We start from the raw sequence: 25,655 nt of genomic DNA, 5'->3' as shown, positions 1-25,655 counted from the left end.
TAAATTCCAAACAACAGTCTGGGAGGCTGGGAAATCCAGGATCTAGATTTTGTGTCTGCTGAGGGACCCAAACTGTGCTTCCAAGATGGCAGCTTGATGCTATGTCTGCCCATAGCATCAGGGGTAGGGGGCTAGTGCCCATCTTCTGTACAGACTGTGACTCTCTGCAAAGGCTGAATCGTCAAGACCTAATCACCTCCCCAAGCCCCCACTTCCCAGCATTTCACTGGGGATATCGTGTCATCGCAAGCATTTTGAGGTGACACACACGTTGAGACCCTTACCGTGCAAGCTCAGACAATGACATGCTGCCACTCTAGGTTGCATTACAGAAAAAGCTTCCAGTCTATCTGGAATATACCAGAGCGAATTCTATCCATGGATGATCTTCTTAGCCCACAATTCATTCCTGCAACAATTAACTCAGCCTCAAGAGACCAGATTCATCCTTTCCTGAGGTGGTACCATCATGACTTAGTAGCCTCCCACTGAGGCGCCTACCACTGCTCAGCCCTCTCTTTCTTCCTCTCTCTCTACTATGTCTCAGGGTTGGTTGAGTTAGAAGAAATTCCAGCATCACTCACCCAGTTAAGTCTCTAGCCAGCCCTCCTCACAGCCTCTCCACCTCCAACATTGCTTTCTGCTCTGTTTTCTTTTCTTGATTATTTTTAAAATATGAATGTATTGTTATTATTAAGGTATGGTACAGAGAGGTTACCCTTTTATAAGTCAGGTAACGAGTACATTTCTTTTTCTTTTTCTTTTCTTTTTTTTTTTTTTTGGTTGTGGGGCTTGAACTCTGGGCCTGGGCACTGTCCCTCAGTTCTTCAGCTCAAGGTTAGCGTTCTACCACTTGAGCCACCACACTACTTCCAGTTTTCTGAGTGGTTTATTGGAGATAAGAGTCTCATGAACTTTCCTGCCTGGGATGACTTTGAACTGTGATCCTCAGATCTCAGCCTCCTGAATAGCTAGATTTACAGGTGTGAGCCACCAGTCCCTGGCTCACTAGGGTTCTTTTGAGTGGTATCTCTTCAGAGGTTTGTTTACAAATATTAAATACTTAACCAACCACAAGCTGTTGCTCTAAGCTATTCATAATTAAGTAGCAATCACAAATCAAAATAAAACAAATCCGAAATGATTACAATTTTTTATTAAGTAGTTGCACTTCAATTCCAGTAGTCAACTTATGAGTCCAATGCATCTTGATCAATGTCGTTCTTGACTTTTCTTTCCCCATCTCATTCCTATCCTCAAGTTATGTATGGTTATAACTTTTATTCTTGTCATTTTTGGGGCTTGAACTCAGGGCCTGGGAACTGTCCCTGAGCGCTTTTGCTCAAGGCTAGTGCTCCACTTCTGGGTTTTAAGTGCTTAATTGGAGATAAGAGTCTCTCAAGGGCTTTTCTGCCCAGGCTGGCTTCAAACTGTGATCCTCAGATCTCAGCCTCCTGAGTAGCTAGGGTTACAGACATGAGCCACTGGCACCCAGCTGGTTATGATTTTTTAAGCCAACCTAACAAAAAGCCACACTGTCAAACTGTCCAGTTCCATATTGTACTCCGGGAACCCATTTTTCCCATTCATGAAGACATTTTCTTTTTTTTCTTTTAAGAGTAATATAGAAAGAATGTGCCGGTCTGTGGAAGATCAGTTTAATGAAATCAAAGCTAAGGATGACCAACAGACCCAGATAATCCATGATTTGAACATGCAGAAGGCAAGACTCCAGACCCAAAATGGTAAGGATATGGGCCAGGGTCTAAGGTCCAGCCAGGCTGGTCCAGGAGGTTGTAGACCAGCAAGGCTGATGGACCATAAATTTTTGGTAGGGGAACTGAGCCACCAAGTGGAAGAGAAGGAGTCTCTGATCTCACAGCTAACTAAAAGCAAGCAGGCCCTCACCCAGCAACTGGAGGAGCTTAAGAGGCAACTAGAGGAAGAGACCAAGGTGAGGATGCCTCTTTGGGGAAATGGTAGAGTTAGAGAGAATATGAGAGGCCAAATAATGCAATTGGACACATGGAGAAGTCTGGAGCTTCCTGTCTAGGCCTCGTAGAGCGGGAAGAGCCTGTACATAGAGGCCCTTGGCACTGGATCTTCTTTCTCAGGACTAGGAATCCACCAGGGTGCCTTTCCTCTTGGTACCTCTGTCCTTACAAGATGGTCTGAGAAGTTTGCTCTTCAGCTCAGAGCCTCTCTTCCCCATCAAAGTACTAGACTGTCCATCTCAGTCAAGCCAACCAGCCCCACAACTTGGAATGCTTTCCTCTTTCTTCTTTATGAAATCAGATGTTTGTATCCAGAAATTATGTCGGCCCACTGTAGTAGCACCTAGCAGGTATAGCACCAGCACACACCATAAAAACTCAGGAAATGCCAAGAATATATATTCAATCATTGGAATAGGAATTTAAGGGTTCTCAAAACTGCATGAGTGGGGGGCTGGGAAGGTGGCTCAGTGGTAGAGTGCTTGCCTTCTATGCACAAGGCCCTGGTTTTGATTCCTCAGCACCACATAAGCAGAAAAAAGCAGGAAGTGGTGCTGTGGCTCAAGTGGTAGAGCACTAGCCTTGAGCCGAAGAGTTGAGGGACAGTGCCTAGGCCCAGAGTTCAGGTCCCATGACAGACAAAAAAAAAAATGCATGAATGGAATTCTGTGGTTGCTGTACACTGGCTATGAGTTACAAGACAATCTTCCAAAAAAAAAAAAACGAGGTTCATGTTCACTGTCCATCTTTCTCTTCTATAGTAAGGCATTTTGATAGAACTGGAATCAGGGAAAGTAGGTAAGAACCAGTGCTTGAACAAGTATTGAGGTGGTCTCCTCTGTTTTGGTAGTACTGAGGCTTGAACTTGGGGCTTTGTGCTTGCTAGGCAGATGCCCTATCACTTGAGACATACCTCCAATGCTTTTTGCTTTAGCCATTTTTCAGATAGGATCCTGCATTTTCCCCCCCAGGCTGGCCTTGGCCCACACCCTCATACCTATGTCTACTGTGTAACTAGATTACAGGCATATACTACTATTCCCAGCCTTACATGTGTTTGTTTTTTCAAGGATGAAGATGTATACCTGACTACACTGGGGAAAAAGAACTCTTTTCCTTGATGGTGGCATCAGAGGGTGCTTTGTGACCACTATAGCTAGAACTGAACTTTTACACTGTCCAGAGAGGAATGAAAGACAGGGGTGCTCTGGAGGGGTCCTCTCTTGCTTAGGAAGAGGAGGCTGAGCCCTGGAACAGCACAGCTCCATCCTAGTATGAGGACAGCTCATTCATGACACCAAAATATGCTCTATGTTTCTCATAGCTACAATCCTTTATCATTCCAGACCAAGAAGCAAGACAGTCAGTGCCTTTTTAATTCCATTTCCATAATTCTAATTATATTCGTGAAAGAGGTCTCCATTTGAACAACGGCTCTTTAGCATTATTTATTTACCTAACTATGATATCAGCAGAGGATAGACCACAGGCCCAGAGTCACAGTGGGTAACCAACCAGACAGAGATTACATTGCTTTATTCTCAGTGTGTTTACTTTTATGGCTACCTACTGTTTGGCTGTTAGCAAATGTTCATGGTATTCTCTCCAACATGGTGTCATGAATTGTGTTGTTTTTTTAATAAAGAGATTTAGATATATAATTTTAATATATTTAAATACATTCTAATGAAGGAGAGAACCTAAAAATTTTAAGTAAGTGATAAGCAAACATGGCCACATTTATACTTCATGGGAATGCTTCAAGTGTAAACTTTAAAAAAAAATCACCTTAACTTGAAAAAGGGTCTCATCATTTTACGATTTGTCACCGCTGCAATTCTCCAGGCTAAGAACGCCCTGGCCCACGCCCTGCAATCCTCCCGCCATGACTGTGACCTCCTTCGGGAGCAGTATGAGGAGGAGCAGGAAGGCAAAGCCGAGCTGCAGAGGGCGCTGTCCAAGGCCAACAGTGAGGTTGCCCAGTGGAGAACCAAATATGAAACGGACGCCATCCAGCGCACGGAGGAGCTGGAGGAGGCCAAGTATGATTCCAGGGTTACAACAGGCACGGTGGCTTTATGACAGAAGCTAAGAGACAGGGAAGTGCTTGCTCCTGCCTGGCCAGAATCTCTCTTCCCTCCTTCTTAGTTCCTTAAGCATCCAGTGGCATCTTATCACCTCTTGGAGGGGTCTCCCTCCCTGTGAAATGACCTATCCACCTGGCTGTCTTGAGGACTCCTTGGAGATCCCTTCCTTGCCACCAACCATTTTGAGATTATTCAAGCAATACAGTCATGTCACTTAACCATGCATGGGGTATGTTCTGAGAAGCACATCTTTAGGAGATGTTGCCATTGTGGGAACGTTCTAGAGTGTATGTGCACATACCTCAATCAATCTATGTGGCTTCTTCAAGTACTTTCCAGCACCACTGTAATTTTGTGGGCCCACCATGGGGTATGTTGCCTGTAACATGTTATTGTATAGCACATGGCTGTGCTAGGATCCTCTCCTCTCAACACACCAGCGCCTGCTGATTCCTTCCCAGACTGTTCCTTTCTATTTTACCCTAACAGTCATTTTCCAAAATAATCCCACTCTTGCCAAGACGCAAACAACATCTGGTTCTCTTAGGAAGAAACTGGCCCAGAGGCTCCAGGAGGCAGAAGAAAACACAGAGACGGCCAATTCTAAGTGTGCTTCCTTGGAGAAAACCAAGCAGAGGCTCCAGGGGGAAGTGGATGATTTGATGCTGGACTTGGAGCGGGCCCACACTGCCTGCGCCACTCTGGACAAGAAGCAGAGAAACTTCGACAAGGTCCTGTCCTCCCTTCCCTCACCTCATCCCCCTGCATGGCTTCATGGAGGGGTGGTCCAAGGGAGAGTCTCTCATTGCTGGGTGCATGAGAGGCCCTGCAGATGCAGCCTCAACCTCCAGTTGGAAAGATCCTGAGTCTCTCTTTACTCTCATGACAGACCCTCCTCCAAAGGGAGTCTTCTCATTAGTCAAAGCTAATTCTAATTACAGTGAGCATGGAATATAAGTCAAGTGTCTCTAATCCAGAAAAATAAATCCCAAATCTGAATACTGGAGAGGCATGATGTATCAAGTGGAAAATTCCACACCCGACCTCATGCACCATGTGGCAAATCAAAACACGGGCATGCCAAAACTGTATGACATTACCTTCAGGCTAGGTGTAGAAGATGTATCTGAAACATGAGTGAGCCCATCTCCAAGTATTTTATGCCTACACAAAAGTTCAAAAATCTAACCAGGAGGAGGGCAGGGTGAGGGATCACAGATCTGAAACATTTCTAGTCCCCAGTCATCTCAGATCAGGGATTCCCAACTTGTATCTTAAAGAACCTGGATGAACATTGTAGGGCCACCAGTTGGAAGCCAACCTCTTTCTCTGGTCCATAAGAAGGAAAGAGCTACACTTTGGTATGGCTTCCAGCTCTTGTCTGAGTGGTCTCTATCCAGCCCCACCCTCCTCCCCATACCCCATCCCACTTTCCACCCCCCACCCTCACCGCAGGGCTTTCTCCTTCTTACATGTCTCTTTGTCATGTCTCAGGTCCTTGCAGAGTGGAAGCAAAAGCTGGATGAAAGTCAAGCTGAGCTGGAAGCTGCTCAGAAAGAATCCAGGTCTCTCAGTACCGAGATCTTCAAGATGAGGAATGCCTATGAAGAGGTGGTAGATCAGGTAGAGACGCTGAGGCGGGAGAACAAAAATCTGCAAGGTGAGCACTGTCAGCACCACCAGTGTGCAAAGTCTGTTTCTTCCTCTCCTCCTTCCAGCCCCTTCCCCAGTCAACCATCTCCTCCCTCCCACTGCCTTTCAAAACCCTCACCCATCATGCCTTGCATCTACCAATTTGCTCCAAGGCCCAACTCCTCTTCATGTAAGGTGGCAGCTTTCTCATTTTTGAGGAGCAGGAGTCTGCTCCTCTAACAACAGTTGTTAGAGAACAAGACCTTTCAGGGAGTCTGTCTCTAAATGTCTTTGCAACCTTGTGTTTGTCAATAAATTCCTTAGGCTGCAGAAAATTAGAAAACCAGACAAGACCTCTCTAAAGCCCCCATGCATTCTAGGTGATGATGATTCCATACATTTTTTTTTCTGGTTCCTCTCTGTGACCCTTTTGAGGTCTTAGGGTAATTGTGTTGTCTCCCTGTTGCTACTTTCTCTGCGTAGTTCAGGTGGAGTGACACAGCTGTGTCTGCTGACACCTCCAAGAAACCACTTCCCCACATTCTCCCCTATATAAATGTCATCAGTGAACCACCAGCCCCTACATCGCCTGGCAAATACCTCTGCTGTGAAACCAGAGCCCGTTGACAGAGATCCTAAATCAAACCCGTTCTTTGCAGAAGAGATTTCTGACTTAACGGAGCACATTGCAGAAACTGTCAAGAACCTTCAAGAAGTGGAAAAGACCAAGAAGCAAATGGAGCAGGAAAAGTCTGATCTCCAGGCTGCCTTAGAAGAAGTGGAGGCAAGTGTCATGTCTGGGATTCAGAATTTGGAAGCTGAAAGAGGGTGTGCTTGTCCATCCCTGGGGGGAGTTCCTTCCTGCCTGGAGGCAGACACTTCCTCCAAGGGGAAGATGATTACCTCTGGGATCTGAAAAGGCTCTGCTCTGGTGTCCGCTCACACACATCGCCTCTTGAGAATACATGCATCCTCAGTAGCTTCCTCTCTGAAAGCAAAACAGCAATCACGTGAAATGGCTCCTGAAATCATCAATCCTGAAAATGGTTCCCTAGCCGTCAGTGGCTGTTGTAGCACAGAATCACCTAGAACAGAGCACTTTGTGCTGTCAAGAATACTGCAGAAGCAAAATAGACCTAGTGTCATCCATGGCCACGCAAGACCATTGGTTGAAACATGTCTCAGGAAATTTAAACTGGTGCAGAATAACAAGGGAACAGATGTTCTGTCAAAAACACTGCTGGGTGACACATCACATCCTCCGCAAACTGTGGTGTGTGTGTGTGTGTGTGTGTGTGTGTGTGCATGCGTGCGTGCATGTGTGTGTGTGTGTGTGTGTGCATGCACAGGTACAGGGACTTAAACTCAGGGCCTGAGCACTGTCTCTTCAGTGTTTTCTGCTCAAGGCTGGTGCTCTGCCACTTGAGCCACACCTCTGTTTCTGGGTTTTTGGTGACTAATGGGAGATAAGAGTTTCATAGACTTTCATGTGTGGGCTGGGGTCAAACTTTGATCCTCAGGTCTCAGCCTTCTGAGTAGCTAGAATTACAGGTGTGAGCCACCAGCATCCTGGATCCTAAACTTTTTGCCAATTCCCAACTCAAGATGGATTCCTTGTTATTAACAGACACAATGTGTTGCAGTTTCATCACTGTTTGGGACTTTCGGGAACAGGTCAAATGCTCAAATCTCTGAGGATCATTCTCTCCATCTGTATAATGGGTTATTCTTATGCTATTTGTATTGGGATCGAATTATTCACAGTACTCCCAATAGCTCCTTTGCTCTAATCAGGGTTCCTTGGAACACGAGGAGAGCAAGATCCTGCGCATCCAGCTAGAGCTAAACCAGGTGAAGTCCGAGCTGGACCGCAAGGTCACTGAGAAGGATGAGGAAATCGAGCAGCTGAAAAGAAACAGCCAACGAGCCACAGAGGCCATGCAGAGCGTGCTGGATGCCGAGATCCGCAGCCGGAATGATGCCCTGCGGCTGAAGAAGAAGATGGAGGGCGATCTCAATGAGATGGAGATCCAGCTGGGCCATTCCAACCGCCAGGTGGCTGAGACCCAGAAACACCTGCGCACCATCCAGGGCCAGCTCAAGGTGAGCCCCAGCCGCCTCCCGTGGAACCCAGGGTCCCCCAGCCCACCCAGCAGCTCTAGCTTCACTTCTGGTTTTCCCCCACCCCCGACCCGAAAGGATTCCCAGCTGCACCTGGATGATGCCCTAAGGAGCAATGAGGACCTCAAGGAGCAGCTGGCCATTGTGGAGCGCAGGAACGGCCTCCTCCAGGAGGAGCTGGAAGAGATGAAGGTGGCCCTGGAGCAGACAGAGCGGACCCGCAAGCTATCAGAGCAGGAGCTGCTGGACGCCAGTGACAGAGTCCAGCTGCTACACTCCCAGGTGCTCACTCTCCTTTGGCTTTCATCTGCCTGAGGCAGGGAGAGCCCCCCCTTTTCCTGTCTTCCTCATGTCCAAGGAACACCCCCTTCCTCTATCCTTCCTCTCAGGTCCCACCCCAGGGGTAGCGAGAGCCTAGGTAGGGAGTTGTCAGAGAGTTTTCCATTCCTCCATTCTAGCAGTCAAGACCAACCCCTTGCCAGGAAAACTCAGACTCTTGACAGATCCTTTTTTTTTTTTTAAGTTTCCTGTTATCCTAAAGAAGCAGATTTAAAAAAAAAAACATATATGGGGGGGCTGGGAAGATGGCTCAGTGGTAGAGCGATTGCCTTGCATGCACAGGCCCTGAGTTCGATTCCTCAGCACCACATAAGCAAAAAAGAAAAAAGCCAGAAGTGGCGCTGTGGCTCAAGTGGTAGAGCGCTAGCCTTGAGCTGAAGAGCTGAGGGACAGCGCCCAGGCCCAGAGTTCAGGCCCCTCAACCGTACCAAAAAAATTTTTTTTAAAAATCATATATGAAGCTGGGTGCTGGTAGCTGATGCCTATAATCCTAGTTACTCAAGAGGATGAGATATGAGGATCATAGTTTGAAACCAGACCTGGCAGGAAAGCCTGTGAGACTCTTTATCTCCAAAAACTATCCAAAAAAAAAAATATCTGGGAGTGTGGCTCAAGTGATAGAGTGCTAGCCTTGAGCAAAGAAAAAACTAAGAGATAGAGCCTGGACCATTTGTTCAAGGCCCAGAACTGCACACACACACACACACACACACACACACACACACGTTTTGGGAGAATCAGGATGAGAAAAAATTAGTTGTAGCTTAAAGCACTAAAGGCTGCTTCACAGAAGGTGTACATGTTAAGAATTCCTTATCCCAAATACTTACAAGTGGGAAGGAAGGAAAGGAATACTTGGGACCAGACATGTTTCAGAGTTCAGGTTAGATTTTTGATTTAGGAATATTTACATATACAAAATGAGATCTATTAGGGATGAGATCCAAAGCCAAACGTGAAATTCATTTGCTTTGTATAAATGTGATAGTCAGAACCTAAAATGAATGTTATATAATATTTTTTACCTGAAGGGTTTTTTTGTTGTTGTTGTTTGGGATTTTGGTTTGGGGAATTTTTTAAATATATTTTTATTATCTTTAAGTTGTTTATTATCTTTAAGGAGTTGCCATTCAACAAAACAGTTTATGGATACAATGTGTCTTGATCAGTTTTACCCCTTTTAACAATTTCACCTGTCCCATTCAACCCACCGGTCCCCTCACTTTTCTTAATTTTGTAGGAAATGCATTTAATTTTGACTGCATCTCTCCTCCCCCTTCTTCTGTGATTTGCCTATCCCTCTCCCTTAACCCCATCCCATTCCTTTCAATTATCTGTTTCCTGGTGCATTTTTATTTTTTTTGAGACAGGGTCTTGCTATGTGGCTCAGGCTGGCCTTGAACCTGTGATCCTTCTGCCTCAGACTTCAGTGCTGAGAATTCAGGCATGCAACATTGTGCCCAGCTTTTTTTGTTGGTGGTGGTAGATTTTGTTCCCTTGTGGTGCTAGGGATCAACTCAAGGCCTTGAGCTACATCCCTAATTCTATGCTGGCATTGTCACTGAGAACAGCCACATGAGGTCAGCTGTGACCATTTCTACTTGTGGTCGAAGTTGATATTCAGAAACTTAGAGATTTGAGAAGATTTTCAGATTTCAGGCATTCACACTAGGATGCTCAGCCTGGGCCATCTAAAATGAAATGTTAGAATCTTAGGATTTTCTTTCAAAATAATTATTTGTATTGCTTTTATGAAAGTTGGGTTTTATTTTTTTATGTATTTGTTTTTTGGAAGTACTGGAGTTTGAACTCAGGGCCTTGTGCTTGCTGGAGCAGACACTCTACCAATACTAAGCCATGATGCCACACAACTTTTTTTTTGCACTGGCTGTTTTTGAGATAGTGCCTCACTTCCTTTCTTACATACCTAGACCACAATTAACCTAGATTTTGTTTCCTATCATAACTCATTGACAAGCATGAACCTGACATTCCCAACTTCATTCATGAAGGTAAAGAGTCTCATGGGTTTCTCTGCCTAGGCTGACCCAGAAACTTGATCCTCACAATCTCAGCTTCCTGAGTAACTAGGGCTATGGGTATGAGGCCCTGAAACCAGCTAAAAGTTGCTTATTGAAGAAAAATTAAGACGAGGGGGAGGAGGAGGAAAAGGAGGAGGAGGAGGAGGAAGAGGAGGAGGAAATAAGCAAAACTATATTGTTACTATTTAAGGGTCCCTCTTCTTAGATTGTTAGAATTATATTTTTATTCACTTACATCATAGAGGGGGAGATTTTATTGTTGCATTTCCACATGTTTACAACACATTCTAATCAATCTCAACCCTTTTTCCTCCCTTCCCCTAATATTATATAAATATATATATCAACATTTTGATACACATATATCAACCTTTTACAAGTAAAATATATATGATATATATATATATATAATCAACCTTTTGCAAGCTACTAGTGTCATTTAACAGTATCTGGCGAACATATTTCTATCTCTTTAAATGATCTTCTATGATGTAATACTAATGGCCAAAAAGCAAAATGTCTAGTTATATATAAAGAGCTTTAATCAGGGCTTTGTGAGTGGATTAGATTGTTCCCAATAAAAAATTATATTACAAAAAGAGTCATAATAAATATCTTCACAAATATCTGATATGATTACTATTGTCTTACTATCTCTAGAAGCACTTTTCTAGATGTAAAATTTCAGGTAGAAACAGTGAAGATGTATGTAATTATATTGTAAATTACTATTTAACAAGGCCATCCTTATTTTTTCTCATTGGGAAACTGTGTGAAGACTGATTTATTATTGTCACTATTATTATCATTATTATTATTATTGTCAACTTTATGTTGAATACACTTCATCGGTTTTTTTATCATTGTTACTAAGGAATTGGATTCTCATCATTATTTTGTCCATTTGTATTTCTTTTTATGTGCCTGTCCTGGAGCTTGAACTCAGGGCTTAGGTACTGTCCTTCAGCTTTTGTGCTTAAGGCTAGTTCTCTACTACTTTGAACCACAGTTCTGTTTCCAGATTTTTGGTGATTAATTAATTATTAATAAGCATGTTTTCACAAACTCTCTTGCCTGGGCTGGCTTTGATGCTCCTCAGATCTCAGCCTCCTGAGTAGCTAGGATTACAGACATGAGTCACCAGCAACCAGCCCATTTGTATTTGTTTTCTGATGTGTTTAACCTATTTATACTTCTTACCTTTTTTCTCATTGATTTATCTTATGTATATGTATATGTATATGATGTGTTTAACCTATTTATACTTCTTACCTTTTTTCTCATTGATTTATCTTATGTATATGAAAGAGAATTTTCCCCATGATATACATTGCAAATGTTGTCCAGTTTGTCCTAGGTATAGTTTATTTTGATTGTTAAAATTATTTTTTGTGTTACATAGTTATTTCTATCAGTCACTTCTGTGTTCCAATACTGTTTTGCTGAATAACCTAACTATACTCATATTTGAGATTTATCATTTGTTCAATTATTTATTTGTGATACTGAGATTTGAACTTAGGACCTTACACTTGCTGGGAAGGTCTTCTTCCACTTAATGCTTGCCTCTAGCCTCTTTCAGCTCTGGTTATTTTTGAGATAAGGGTCTTGCATTTTTACCTGAGCCTGCCTGAACCTCAATCTTTGTATTCACACTTCTCAAAGTAGTTGATATACTAACTGTTGAGATAAGGTTTCACAAGCCTTCTAGTTTAGGCTGGCTGAGAAACTCCTGATTTCCACCTCTCATGTAATTGGAATGACAGGTGCATACCACCACCCCCAGCTGTTGGTTGAGATGGAAGCCTTGTGAACTTTTATTTTTTTTCTGGGGTGTCCATAAACCTGGATCCTCCATATCTCTGTCTCCCAAAGAGCTCGTATTTCAGGCATGAATCACCAAATGCCTGGCTTCAGTTTTTCTGCTTCAGGACTTGGTGTTCAGTCAAAAATGACACAGTGGTGGGCTGGGAGGTGGCTCAGTGGTAAAGTGCTTGTCTTGCATGCCTGAGGCCCTGATTCCTCAGCACCACATAAGCAAAAAGAAAAAAAGCCGGAAGTGGCCGCTGTAGCTCAAGTGGCAGAGCGCTAGCCTTGAGCTGAAGAGCTGAGGGACAGCGCCCAGGCCCAGAGTACAGGCCCCACGACCTGACCCAAAAAAAAAAAAAAATGACATAGTGTCTAATGTGATCACCCTTGGGAGAAATAAGAAAAGGAACTTGATTATGATTTACCTAATTCCCCACTCCACTTGCTGTCTTCCTGTTGTTTGGATTGCCCAAATGGAACCTTTACCCCGATATCTAATTTTTCTTGTAGAATACAAGCTTGATAAATACCAAGAAAAAACTGGAGGCTGACTTGGCTCAGTGTCAGGCCGAGGTGGAGAACTCCATCCAGGAGTCCAGGAACGCAGAGGAGAAGGCCAAGAAGGCCATCACCGATGTAAGCGCCCTCTTCTTATTTTGCAGAGATGGTGACTGCAGATCAGAAATGGCTTTTGGACTAGGGCCCAGAAAGAGGGGGAAAGATCCCTTGAGAGCTTACAGTGGCATCCTGGAGGGATGCCATGAGAGAAGGGAGTCATTGTAAAGCAAAGTGGGATGTGGTGGCTGACCTACGGTGGGGGAGGTGGAGGCAGTGTGAGGCTCAGTATGGTGCACACAACCAACCTTACCCGCATCTTCCCTTTGCCATGGGTGGGTGTGAACAGAGGCTCCACCGATTATCCTGTGACCCTAACTAGGCTGCCATGATGGCTGAAGAGCTGAAGAAGGAACAGGACACCAGCGCCCACCTGGAGAGGATGAAGAAGAACCTGGAACAGACAGTGAAGGACCTGCAGCACCGTCTGGATGAGGCTGAGCAGCTAGCACTGAAGGGTGGCAAGAAGCAGATCCAGAAACTGGAGGCCAGGGTAGGATAGTTTGAGAAGGTTCTGGCTCTCCAAGGGCCCCCTCAGGCAGAGTCACATCTAGAAATGTAGGGAGGGGTGGAGAGTGGCTGCTGATCAAGTCCATGCAAAAGTAGCTTTAGATCACTTGCCAAAATCACTGGGGGCCAAATGTCCACCTATCTCTTTTCCACCTGTCACTACGCCCCACCACCCACAAATCCATCTTGATATGCTAATACTTGAAGTGACTTTTTCTTAATATTTTATTTTATCGTTTTTAGTATTTATTGAATGACTTTTTTATTGATGTGGAACCCAGGGCCTCAAGCATGCTAGGCAAATACTCTACTGCTAAGCCATAATCCCAGTCCTTTAGTGACTTAAAAAAAAAGAAGTTTCTTCTTTTTTAATTTTATTTTACTGTTAAGATGTTGTACAGAGGGGTTAGTTACATGAGTAAGGCAATGAGTACATTACGTGTCAGTCATTGTTACCCCTTCCTTTCCTTGTTGTTGTCCCACTATCTCCTCCCCCACCTCCCACACTCCTGCCCACCCCACCCCATCCCTGCACCCGAAGTTGTAAAGTATGTTTCCTGTGGGTATCATTGTTGCAATGGGTCATCCTGTGTCGCTGTTTCAGCATTTAGTTATTCCCCTTCCCCTCCCCAGATTAGACAAATGTATATACAAGATGCAGGGTACCAAAATCAAGTACAGTGACAACAGGGGATATGCCATAGGGGGAAGAACATACAAAGGAAACAACCAAAAAAAGAAATCACATAGTACATTTTAAACAATAACAATAAAGGCAGACCTCTTGTGTCCATATCTTGGGGTTCATTTCACTTAGCATCATCTTATATGGACACATGTACATCGCTTTTGAGCTTTTCAGCTCATCTGATAAGATTATTCTAAATGTATACTAATTATTGCAAATAAGGGAAACCATGGGACCTAAATTTCTTTTGGACTGGCTTACTTCACTTAATATGATTTTTTTCCAAGTCTTTCCATTTCCTAACAAATGAGGCAGTGTCATTCTTTATGATGGAAGCATAGAATTCCATCTATCTATCTATCTATCTATCTATCTATCTATCTATCTATCTATCTATATATATATATATATATAAACACATTTTCCTGATCCACTCATCTACTGCCCTTAATAGTACTGCCCTCATCTTGGTTGGTTCCATATCTTAGCTATGGTGAATAATGCTACGATAAATATAGTTGTGCTGGTAGCATAAGTATGGCCTTGTTTGTTTTCATTTGGTTAACTGCCCAAAAGTGGGATTCCTGGGTCATAGGGGAGCTCTATGTGGAGTCTTTTGAGGAACCTCCATACTGCTTTCCAAAGTGGTTGAACAAGTTTACACTCCCACCAACAATGCAGAAGGTTCCCTTCTGTCCACATCCCCTCCAGCATCTGGTGTTAGTAGAGTTCTTGAATATAGCCATTCTAACTGGGGTGATGTGAAATCTCAATGTTGTCTTGATTTGCATTTCTTTTATGGCCAGAGAAGTTGAGCATTTCTTCATGTGTCTATTGGCCATTCTTATTTCCTCTTCAGAGAAGTCTCTCTTTAAGTCTTTAGCCAGCTTATTAATCAGGCAGTTATTTCTTTGAGGATTTGTTATTGGAGGATTTAATTTTTTGAGTTCCAGGTATATTTTAGATATGAGATCCTTGTTGATTGTATGGCTTGGGCTTTCTATTGATCTTGCTAGCTATGTCCTTTGCCATGCAGAAGCTCTGAAATTTCATGCAATCCCATTTGTCCAACCTTTCTTTGATTTGTTGTGTTTCTGGGTCTTTATTAAGAAAATTTGGCCTCTGCCAAGGAGCCTAGATTTTCTCCTATTCTTCCTGTAATGTTTTCAGGGTGTCTGCTTTGACTTCAAGGTCTTTGATCCATTTAGAGTTGATTCTGGTGCAGGGTGATAGTTAAGGATATAGCTTTAGTTTTCTACAGGTGTTTAACCAATTTTGCCAGTACCACTTACTGAAGAGGCTGTCTTTCTTCTATATTATTTTTTGGCACCCTTATCAAAGATTAGGTGGCTATAGAACTGCGGGTTCATTTTGGGGTCTTTGGTTTTACTCCATTGATTTTTGGGTCTGTTCTTGTGCCAGTACCAAGCTGTTTTTATTATTATGGCCTTATAGTAGAGTTTGAAGTCTGGTAATGTTATTCCTCCATCACTGTCCTTTCTGCTAAAGATTATTTTTGCTCTTCAGTGTCTTTTATTGTTCCATATGAATTTTTGGATTGCTTCTTCTATTTCATTGAAGAATGAGGTTGTAATATTGATAGGTATTGCACTGAATTTGTAGATAGCCTTTGGCAGTATTGACATTTTCACAATGTTAATCCTCCCTACCCAGGAGCATGGGAAGTTTTTCCACTTCATTAGTTCTGCTTTAATTTTCTTTTCCAAGTTTTTAACTTTTTCATCATAAAGGTCCTTCACCTCTTTAGTTAATTCCTAGGTATTTTATTTTTTATGGGGCTATTACAAAAGGAGTTGCTTTCCTGATTTCAGGTGCGTTCTTTTCATTGTTGGCATACAGGAAAGCCATTGATTGGGGGGGGGGGTTAATTTTATACCCTGCTACTTTGCCAAAGGTTCAAATCAGCTCAAGTAACTTGGGAGTGGAGTGCTTTAAGTACAAGATCATATCATCTGCAAAGAGGGAGAGTTTTACTTCATCTTTCCCTATTTGAATCCTCTTTATGTTTGCAGCTTGTCTTATTGCTCTGGCTAGACATTCTAATACTATATTGAAGAGGAGTGGAAAGAGTGGACATTGTTCCTGAGTTTAGAGGAAATGTCTTTAGCTTTGTTGCCATCAAGTATTATTCTGGCTGTAGGTTTGTTATACGTGGTCTTTATTGTATTGAGAAATGTTCTCTAGATTCCTAGCTTCTCCAGATTCTTGAAATGAATCTGTTTATCATGGCATATGATTTTTTTGATGAGTTGTTGAAGTCTATTGGCCAGATTTTTGTTGAGAAGTTTTACATCGATGTTCATCAAAGAAATGGGTCTATAGTTCTCTTTCTTTGATGAGTCTCTGTCTGGTTTTTGGATGAGGTTAGGATGGCTTCATAGAAGGAGTTTGGTAGTTAACTTTCACTTTCAATTTCATTGAAGAATTGGAGGAGTATTGGTGTGAGTTCTGCTTTGAAGGCCTTGTAGAATTTAGCAGTGAGCCCATCTGATCCTGGGATTTTCTTGGATGGGAGGTCTCTTATTGCTGTTTCTATTTCAATGCTGTTAAGTTGGTCTTATTGCTGTTTCTATTTCAATGCTGTTAAGTTGGTTTAGCTCATCTGGTTTAGTTTGGACATATCAATATTTGCTAGAAATTCTTCCATTTCATCCAGAGTCTCAAACCAGAATGAGGAATATTCCCTTATAATGTTCTGAATCTTGGTTGTTTCTGTGGTGGTGTTTCCATTCTCATCTATGAGTTTGTTCTCTTCTTTTTCTGGTAAGATTTGCTAAGGGTCTGTCAATTTTGTTAATTTTTTTTGAAGAATCAACTCTTTCTTTTGTTAATTCCTTCTATGGTTTTTTTTGAAGCACCAACTCTTTGTTTTGTTGATTCTATGGGGGTTTTTGGATTCTAATTCATTTAATTCTGATTTAATTTTAATTATTTGTTTCTGTCTACTGGATTGGGGTTTGGCTTATTGCTCTTTTTCAAGGAATTTCAGGTGTCTCGTTAACTTGTTGGTTTCAGATCTCTCCAATTTGTTGATGTAGGAACTCAGAGCTATAAACTTGCCTCTGAGTACTGCCTTTGCTGTGTCCCAGAGGAGCCAGTAATTAGTAAGTTCATTTTTGTTAACTATCATAAACATTTAAGTTTCCTTTCTAATCTCTTCCATGACCCACTGGTGGTTCAACAGTGTGTTGTTCAGCCTTCATGTGTTATAGGATTTTCTTTGGTGACTTTTGGAGTGGAATTCTAATTTTATTCCCTTGTGGTCTGAGAGAATGCAGGGAATAACTTCAATGTTTCTGTCTTTGGACAGATTTGCTTTGTGACCTAAAATGTGGTATATTTTGGAGAATGTTCCATGTGCTGCTGGGAAGAATGTATATTCTGTTGCTGATGGGTGAAATAGTCTATAGAGAGCTGTTAAGTCTAGTTGGTCTATGCACTTGTTTAGATCTGCTGTTTTCTGTTGAGTTTTTGCCAACTTGATCTATCCAGCAGGGAAAGCAGTGTGTTAAAGTCACCAAAAATCAACATCTTTGGATCTATGTGTGATTTTAGGGAAAGTAGTGTTTCTTGGGTAAATTTGGGTGCTCTTGTACTTGATGAATAGATATTTAGAACTGTTATATCCTCCTATAGGAGAGATCCTTTCATTAGTGTGTAGTGTCCTTCTTTATCTCTTCTCACTAATTTTAAATTGAAGTCTATTTTATCTGATATTACTATTACTACTCCAGCCTGTTTGTGAGGGTCGTTTGCTTGGTAGATTTTATTCCAGCCTTTCACTTCAAGAATATGTTTGTTTTTGTAGAAAAGGTGCGTCTCTTGAAGACAGCAGACAGACAGATCCTGTTTTTGATCCAACTAGAGATTCTATGTCATTTGATTGGAGATTTAAGTCCATTAATATTGAGAGTTAGGATTGAGAGGTGTTTGGTAATTCCTGTCATGTTACCCACCTTCTTAGAGGCTGTGACTATATTAGGGGTTCTGTCTAAGTTTATCTGATTCTTTGCTTGGGGGCTGTTTCTCCGCCTTCAACATGTTTTAGTTGGTTCTCTATGTGTAGGACATCTTTAAGTATCTTTTGTAGTGCTGGTTTGGTGGAGATATATTGTTTAAGGTTTTTTTGTTGTTATTGTGGAAGATTTTTATTTTTCCCTCATTTATGAAGGAGAGTTTAGCTGGGTACACTATTCTTGGTTGATAATTGTTTGTCTTTAGGGTGTGGCATACTTCATTCCAGGCTCTTCTTGCTTTCTTGTCTCTGCTGAGAAATCTGTGGTTCTCCTGATTGGTTTTCCTTTATAAATGATTGATCTTTTCTCCCTGGAAGCTTTAAGAATCCTTTCTTTGGTTTCTATTGATCCTGTGTGGATTACAATGTGGTGGTGGGATGTCCTGTTCTGTTCTGGTCTATTTGGGATTCCAAAAGATTCTTGTATCTAAATGGGCCTATCTTTTTGCATGTTTAGGAAGTTCTCTGTTATGATTCTGTTAAATAAATGTCCTAAACCTTTGGCTTCTGTTTCTAGGCCCTCTTCTGTACCCATTAGCCTTAAATTAGGCCTTCTGGTGGTATCTTCTATATGCTGAATAGATCTATCATATTTTTTGGATTTGTTTTGAATACTTGTCTGTTCTTTCTCTATAATATCTAAGCTGTCTTCTATCCCAGAGATAAAGTCTTCTGCATGGTCTAGCCTACTCTCCAGGCTTTCTACTTTGTGTTTTTTTTTACTTCCTTTCCTTATAATTGCTCAGTTTTAATGGCTTCAATTTCTTTGTTGAAGCTTTGTTTTAGATCTTGTATGGATTTCTTTTCCTCCTTAATTTGGTTTTCCATGTTCACTCTCAAATCCTTTAGTTAAGTGGCTATTCTTTCACTGGACTCCTGTTCCTTTTGTTGGAATTCATTCAGCTTTCTGGTTGTGGATTCCATGAATTCATCTGTTAATCTTTTGTTTGCCTTATCATGCTCATGCATAGCCTTATGTAGACTTTCAATTTTTTCAATCAGCATGTTTACCAGTAGTGTTTGTAAAGCATTTTGAGGGGTATTCTCTGGATTTTTTATTAACTGCTCTATTGCCTGTTTGTCCTGGGTGGGATTTGAAATTCCTTGACTTGCCATTTTTCTTGTTTTTCTGTCCTTGTTCTTCCCATTTGGGAATGAAAGCAAATCCAATTCCTCACTAAAACACAAGTACCAACCCAGAGCCCTGTGGTTACACAGATTTTGGAGGTTTACAATTAGCAATGGGTGTTTTCACTCGATCTCTCCTTTTTTGGGAGTGAGTGTATATCAATTACACACCAGAATACAATTCTAAGACAAGCACCTACCCAGAACCCTGTAGTTGCACAGACTGGGAGTTTACAGTCAGCGATGTGTATTTTCACTCTGTCTCACCTTTTTGGGAGTGTGATTATATCCTATTACACACCAGAACACATGTCTAAGACTAGCACTTACCCAGAGCACTGTAATAACACAGACTTTTGGGGTTACAATCAACAATTGGAGTTTTCATAGTATCTTACCTTTTGGGGGAGTGAGAGTATACCAGGTAATACATTAAATCACAATTCTAATACAAGCCCCCACCCAGAGCCCTGTAGTTAGAAAGGAATTGGAGGTTCACACTCAAAATGGGTATTTTCATTCTATTTCTCCTTTTTGGAATTGAAAATATTTCCATTTCACCACCAGAACACAATTTTATGGCAAGTCTGACCCAAAGCCCTTCAGTTGCACAGACTTTGGAGGTTCTCACCCAAAGATAGATGTTTTCCCTATATCTCTCCTTTTGGGGAGTTCAAAGTATATCTAGTCACTCACCAGATAAGCACCAACTCAGAGCCCTGTGATTGTGCAAACTTTGGAGGTACACAATGCAAATAGGTAATACACTCTATCTCTCCCCTATTGGATATGTAAGTAGGCCCAATACCAACACTGAGCACAGTTTTAAGACAAAATCCACACCTGGATTAAAAAATGAAGAAAAATTTAAAAAATTATAATTAGGGGAAAAGGAAAGAGAAAAAAGGTATCTTCTATTTATTTGGGGGCTCTTATGTCTCCCCTAAGTCCACTTTCCAGTTCCTTGATGGCATCTTAAATTTGCTTTTAGTGATCGGTTTTCCCTGTTGCTTGGTTGGTTTCTCAAAGCAGCTTGTTTGGGTGCACAGAAAAAAGTTCTGCTTCACAGGCTTAGGGATTTTTGACCTTCTTCCCAGACTAAAAAGCAGGATCTGCTTTTGTTTTTTTTCTTTGAGCTGCTGGGAAGAGGTGTCTGGAGCTGCTGGGACTTAGCTTGTGCATGTCAGCGGTCTTTCCCAAAGTGGGGAGCTCCCTTTGGGTGATTATCCTGGATCCTCTCTTGTTTTTTTAGCCTGTCCAGTTTTTATTTATTATTTTTAATGAATTGCTATAAGATTCCTGCAGCCGGCTAACGTGCTGGTTTGGCTGAGGTATAGGTGGAATTCCTTTGTTGCTTGCAGTGGGTCATGGCTGCCTGTCTGGGCTCACCAGGTAGTGAAGGTTGTTCTACCCTGGCCCTGTGAGGAGTTCACTCCTCCTGGATGGGGCAGCCTTCCCCTGGGCAGAGCCGACTCTCACAGATCCAAATCCTTGCCCTGGACAGAAACGGTACCCCCTGCTGCTTTTGTGTTCCCAGTTCTCTGCTAGCTGTTATGGTGGAGTCTATGCCAGTATCAAATACGGCGTTCTTCTCTGGTGGCAGAGAGTGTAGGGCTGCCTTCCCTGAGCTGTTCTGTGAGTAGGAGTGGGGATACTCACCATTTCCCTTGGCTTTTTGGCCCCTCCTGATCTGCACTGGTGGTCAGCAGGATGTGGAATTCCTGTCCACGCTGGAGGTGGGTGAAGAGATGCGGCCCTCAGTCTCTGGAGCATTTGTTCCAGCTTTGTCTGGCCAGTCACAGCAGCTGGTGGCAGCTGTGACAGCCACTTGTGCTCAAATCTGTCTTCTGGTGCAAACTGACTGAGTTTTTCCTTGCTAGGCAGAATCTCAATACTATTACGGCTCACTTGGTGTGATTTTCCCATAGTGAGTTATTCCCTGAACTGGGAAAATTGGTTTCTTGGACAGAGCTCACATGTAACCCAGCTACATCTCCACCATCTTTCTCTGGTCCCTAAAGTGACTTTTTAATCTTGACTTTTTAAGGTTCACTTTCTGTGTTCCATGGATATTCCTGTCTACACACGTAAGTGGTGAAAATACTAGTTATCATCAAAACTAAATGTTTCCATGTGATTTGCTTCTAGAAGCAAGCTTTGTTTTGAAAAGCAAAGGCCCATCCTGCATAAAATCTTTCACTTTTCCATGGCTGCCCTTTTCAGGTCTCATCCCTCCTTAGCTTTTCTGATCTCCACCTAAGGCCTGCCATTCTGATGTATTTCCCCCTCCATCCTGGAAGAAAGGAAGAAGCTTGTGTTTTCTTCTTTCAAATCCAAATACCAGAAAAGATGGATTCCCCCAACACCAGAAGTCCTGCTTTTTTTCTTCATCTGGAAGCATACATATTTCCTATTTGTTCTGTTACTTTGCTAGTGGTTTCTTCATTTCCCTCTGATAGTTTATTTCAATCATGAGCATTTGGCATTTAGAGGAAGAGGAGGTGATTAGAATGTTTCTGTTGTCCTGGGGGGAGCAAAGACAAGAGTGGGTGGAAAGGGGGTGGAAGAGAAGAAGGAGGAGAGGAGAGGAATAATTTCCCAGCAGGAAAGTTCCCAGACATTAGTTTTAGTCACCAGGCTCAGGGTTCCTATAAATACAAAAAGAGTTTTGGGGTTTTTTGGGGGCAGGATTAAAAACAAGATCATAGACATGTGATTATCAAAAGAAACTGTAGGAAAGTTAGAACTTCTCCAAAAAGTAGTGCTTATTTTCCATTATTCCCAGTTTCTATGCCATTAAAAGGGGCTTAGACACATCTGTCCTCTGGATCCCCTACTCCTATCAAGGGTTCTTTGTTTCCTGGGTTGGCTGGGAGCCCTCTGCCGCCTTCTTCCTGGAAACATGTCATCCAGTCACACACACCCAGTTCTCTGAGCTCTACAACCTTTCCAGAGATCAAGACAACAATCACAGGGGAAAGAGTGTTATAAGGCCTGCTAGGAGAGTTTCCTGATCCATGAAGAAGGTGGGACTCTTTTTAAGAACAGTGTTCACAGTGAACCTATCCTAACTGTCTAAGGCCAGCATCACCTTCGCTGTAACCACTGGGACTCCCTGGGGAGAGGGGCAGGTGTCTCCCCACCATGGGTTGTGGCCATTGGGACCACAGTGGGTGACCATGATCATGAATGAAGGCTTGGAGATGTGACTTGACTTCTGTCTTCTCTCTGCTTTACTCAGGTGCGGGAGTTGGAGAATGAGCTGGATGCTGAACAGAAGAGAGGAGCTGAAGCTCTGAAGGGGGCCCACAAATATGAACGAAAAGTCAAGGAAATGAGTTACCAGGTACATGTCTCTCAACTGCAGTGAATGCATGGGCTCCAAATCTCATGGATAGCAGCCATGGACTAGTGGAGGGTGGGTAGGGCTGGGGGATTTGGAGGGTCCCCCTGACACAGAGGCTCTGTTTATAGGCTGAGGAGGACCGTAAGAATATCCTCCGGCTCCAGGATCTAGTGGACAAGTTGCAGGCCAAAGTGAAGTCTTATAAAAGGCAGGCAGAGGAAGCGGTGAGTATAACAGGTCGCCAGGACACTCTCACCCACCTGGGTATCCTATGGGGCAGAGGTGAAATGGGTATTGGGTGAGGACCAGCCAGGAAGCCTCATCCTTAATTTGCCTTTGTAGGTGTAAACACAGATACCTGCCCTCAGTCCCTGCCAGCTCTCCCACCTCTGTGCCCTCTTATCTTGCCTCACATTCCCACACGCCTCCATCCCTTTTCAATCTGTCCACCTCAGTCTATCCTACCCCCATCCCCACTCACTCTACCCACCCCAGAGCAGCTTAGACCACCCTATGGGCCTCGAACCACCCAAGCCTATCCACGAGGCTCCTGCCTCCTAGCCTGCACACCATCCCTCCACCCTCTGTTCTCCCTGGTCCCCATCACCTCCAGCCTCCAGAAGCCCTTCCTTTCCTCCTAACCCCCTCCCCTTGCCTCTTACCCCCCCTTATATCTGTGAAATCAACAAGAGAAAAAAAGGAATAAGCTAAAGCCAGTATCCTACTCTTCCTTTTCACCTTTTAGGGTGGTTTACAAAGTGTCTTCTCTTGGGGCTCTAGGTCTGAGGGTTATGGATAGCAGAAAGCTGGGGTTGAGAGAAGGAGTGGCTTTTTCCTTTATTGGAAAGAAATTGTGCTGGGTGGGTTGGGACAAGCCCAAAATCCCAGTACTCAGAAGCACTCAGAGGCAGAAGACTAGCCTAGGTTACATTCTCAAAAAGAAAGAAAGGAATAAAGAAGGAAGGCAGGAAGAGAGGGAAGGCTGGAGGGAAGGAGGGAGGGAAGGAAGGAGGGAAGGAGGGAGGGAAGGAAGGAGGAAAAGAAGGAAGGAAGGAAGGAAAGAAGGAAGGAAAGGAGGGAGGGAGGAAGGGAGGGAAGGAGGGAGGGAGGGAGGGAGGGAGGGAGAGAGGGAGGAGGGGAAGGGAAAATTGAATTACATAAAGTTAAATTGGTTGCTTTAATTCAAGAATTTCTCAATTAGCTCTCCAAGGTGGAAGAAGCATGCTAGAAAGTAGCACTTTCTGCACTCAGCTGGCCTTGGGAGAATCTCAGGACTAGTACTCTGAGCAACAAAAATTTAGGAGGCCCTGCCCCAGACAAATGACTAGCACTTGGCTCCTCCCAGTACTCTTGACTGCCCCTGCCCAAGAGTCTGGTCACTTCCATCCTAACCTCCAGCAAGCACATTTGAGCTGGTTAAGTGGAGGAAGGGACTATGCATGCTGGCTTAGTCCAGGATTGGCTGGGCAAGGGGATGAGGGAAGGCAGCAGGCCACCCAAGAATCATTAGATGCCCAGAGTTCAAGCTCCACGACTGACAAAAAAAAAAGGAAACATTAGATGAGCTTTAAATAGGCCCATACAGTGACTTGGTTCCACACAAGTAATGGGCAGAGACATTGGACAAGGAGCACCTGAGCCATTCACTGGTGTTTGATATGTCAGGTGCCTTGGGAGAGCTCTGGACTTGAATATCCTCCAAAGAGCTCTAGGAGTCATATGGAAGAGGGCTCCAGGGAGGGTGAGTGGTCCTTGGAGAGGCAGCAGCACCTGCCAGGTGACCCCAGGCCATCTACATGAGCTGCCTGTCCTCACACTCCGGAGAACTCCACCCATCTTCCCTACTTGCTGGCAGAGAATCTAGAGTCCATATTTTCCTGGTCCTCCAACCTCCCAGAACTCTACTGAGAAGCTCCACAGCTTCATACCCCCCCCCCATCTTCTACACAGGAAGAGCAAGCCAACACACAGCTGTCCAGGTGCCGGAGGGTCCAGCATGAGCTGGAGGAGGCTGAGGAGAGGGCAGACATTGCTGAGTCCCAAGTCAACAAGCTGAGGGCCAAGAGCCGTGATGTAGGGGGCCAGGTAAGAGTGAATACCTCGAGGTGGCTTTCCCCCAGAGATCCAGGGGAGCCTAGGAACTACCCAGGAAGAGTTTGATCTCTTTATTCCTGCTACTGGATCTCTCTCTCTCTCTCTCTCTCTCTCTCTTTCTCTCTCTCTCTCTCTCTCTCTCTCTCTCTCTCTCTCTGTCTGTCTGTCTGTCACACACACACACAGATTCCCGTGTCCCAGATTCTCACAAGAACAAGCAATGAGGTGCAGGAGGAAAGGCACACCGCTCAGGAAGCCCCTGCCTTTAAGAGGACCTGTTCTATTTTCAGTAACTTCACCGGTTCATCTTTTCACAATATGCAAAGAGAAACAAAGCCATTCTTTAATGTCACTTTCCTGAAGCTCCAAACTTTCCATCTGCTCCACTTCAAAGTAATCTTCAGCCTCCCATCAAGTTTGACTCATTTCCTGTGTACAATTTTTTTTTCTCCCCACAGAAGATGGAAGAATGAGACTCTCCTGAGGCTGGTTGCTACCGGACACCACCAGGAGAATAGTGGGGAAATGTGTGAGAAATAAAGCCTCCTCCATACTCAGATTCCTGGCTCTGCTGTGTTTGTGATCATGATCTGCTCATGTTTCATGGACTTGCTTCTTAAAGTCTTACTTGCAGTGTGGTAAATGTTTAGGAAGTAAGGCATGTGAAATGGGAGTCTCCATGCCCCAAGTAAAAGAGGTGAAATCCAACTCATGGCCGGGTAAATCACATTTCCATTAACACTGTGAAAATAATCACTGAGCTGAGATAGAGTTCAGTGGTAGAACTTATACTGGGCTTGCAACAGGCCCTGGTTTTGAGCACAACAAATACAATAAAAAATAAAAATAGCTGGGTGCTGGTAGCTCATGCCTGTAATCTTAGCTACTCAAAGGAGGTTGAGGAGATCTGAGGATCATGGTTTGAAGTCAGCCAGGGCAGGAAAGTCTGTGAGATTCTTATCTCCAATTAACCACCAAAAATGCCAAAAGTTGCTCAAGGAGTAGAGCACTAACCATAAGCCCAAAAGCTAAAGGACAGCATCTTGGCCCTGAGTTCAAGCACTGGCATAGAAGTTTAACTTTAAAAAACAAATAAAATAAATTCTGCTGTTTAAGGCAACAGGGATTTACAAACATCATGCTAAGTAAAATAAAACAGATGCAGAAGTAGACATTTTGTACGGTTTATTCGTGGAATCTAAAATAGGTCTCAC

At 43.3% G+C, this 25,655-nt stretch overlaps 1 protein-coding gene across 1 annotated transcript in view; it reads left to right on the top strand.

Moving 5' to 3' along the window:
• Myh13 (myosin, heavy chain 13, skeletal muscle) overlaps positions 1–24,914 on the top strand; it is a 53,176-nt gene extending 28,262 nt beyond the window's left edge. The window contains exons 26-39 of the mRNA XM_013013159.1: positions 1,619–1,745; positions 1,836–1,954; positions 3,840–4,036; positions 4,629–4,812; positions 5,576–5,741; positions 6,373–6,497; positions 7,508–7,816; positions 7,913–8,116; positions 12,535–12,660; positions 12,962–13,132; positions 22,243–22,347; positions 22,476–22,571; positions 24,298–24,432; positions 24,900–24,914. Coding sequence (XP_012868613.1) covers positions 1,619–1,745; positions 1,836–1,954; positions 3,840–4,036; positions 4,629–4,812; positions 5,576–5,741; positions 6,373–6,497; positions 7,508–7,816; positions 7,913–8,116; positions 12,535–12,660; positions 12,962–13,132; positions 22,243–22,347; positions 22,476–22,571; positions 24,298–24,432; positions 24,900–24,914 — 2,079 coding nt within the window. The remainder of the gene's footprint in view (positions 1–1,618; positions 1,746–1,835; positions 1,955–3,839; positions 4,037–4,628; positions 4,813–5,575; positions 5,742–6,372; positions 6,498–7,507; positions 7,817–7,912; positions 8,117–12,534; positions 12,661–12,961; positions 13,133–22,242; positions 22,348–22,475; positions 22,572–24,297; positions 24,433–24,899) is intronic.
• Positions 24,915–25,655: the final 741 nt, after the last annotated feature.

The sequence above is a fragment of the Dipodomys ordii genome, unplaced genomic scaffold, assembly GCF_000151885.1.
Source record: "Dipodomys ordii isolate 6190 unplaced genomic scaffold, Dord_2.0 Scaffold19, whole genome shotgun sequence".
NCBI classification, from domain to species: Eukaryota; Metazoa; Chordata; class Mammalia; order Rodentia; family Heteromyidae; genus Dipodomys; species Dipodomys ordii.
Note: the sequence above shows the minus strand (reverse complement) of the source record. Positions and strands in the feature narration are given on the sequence as shown.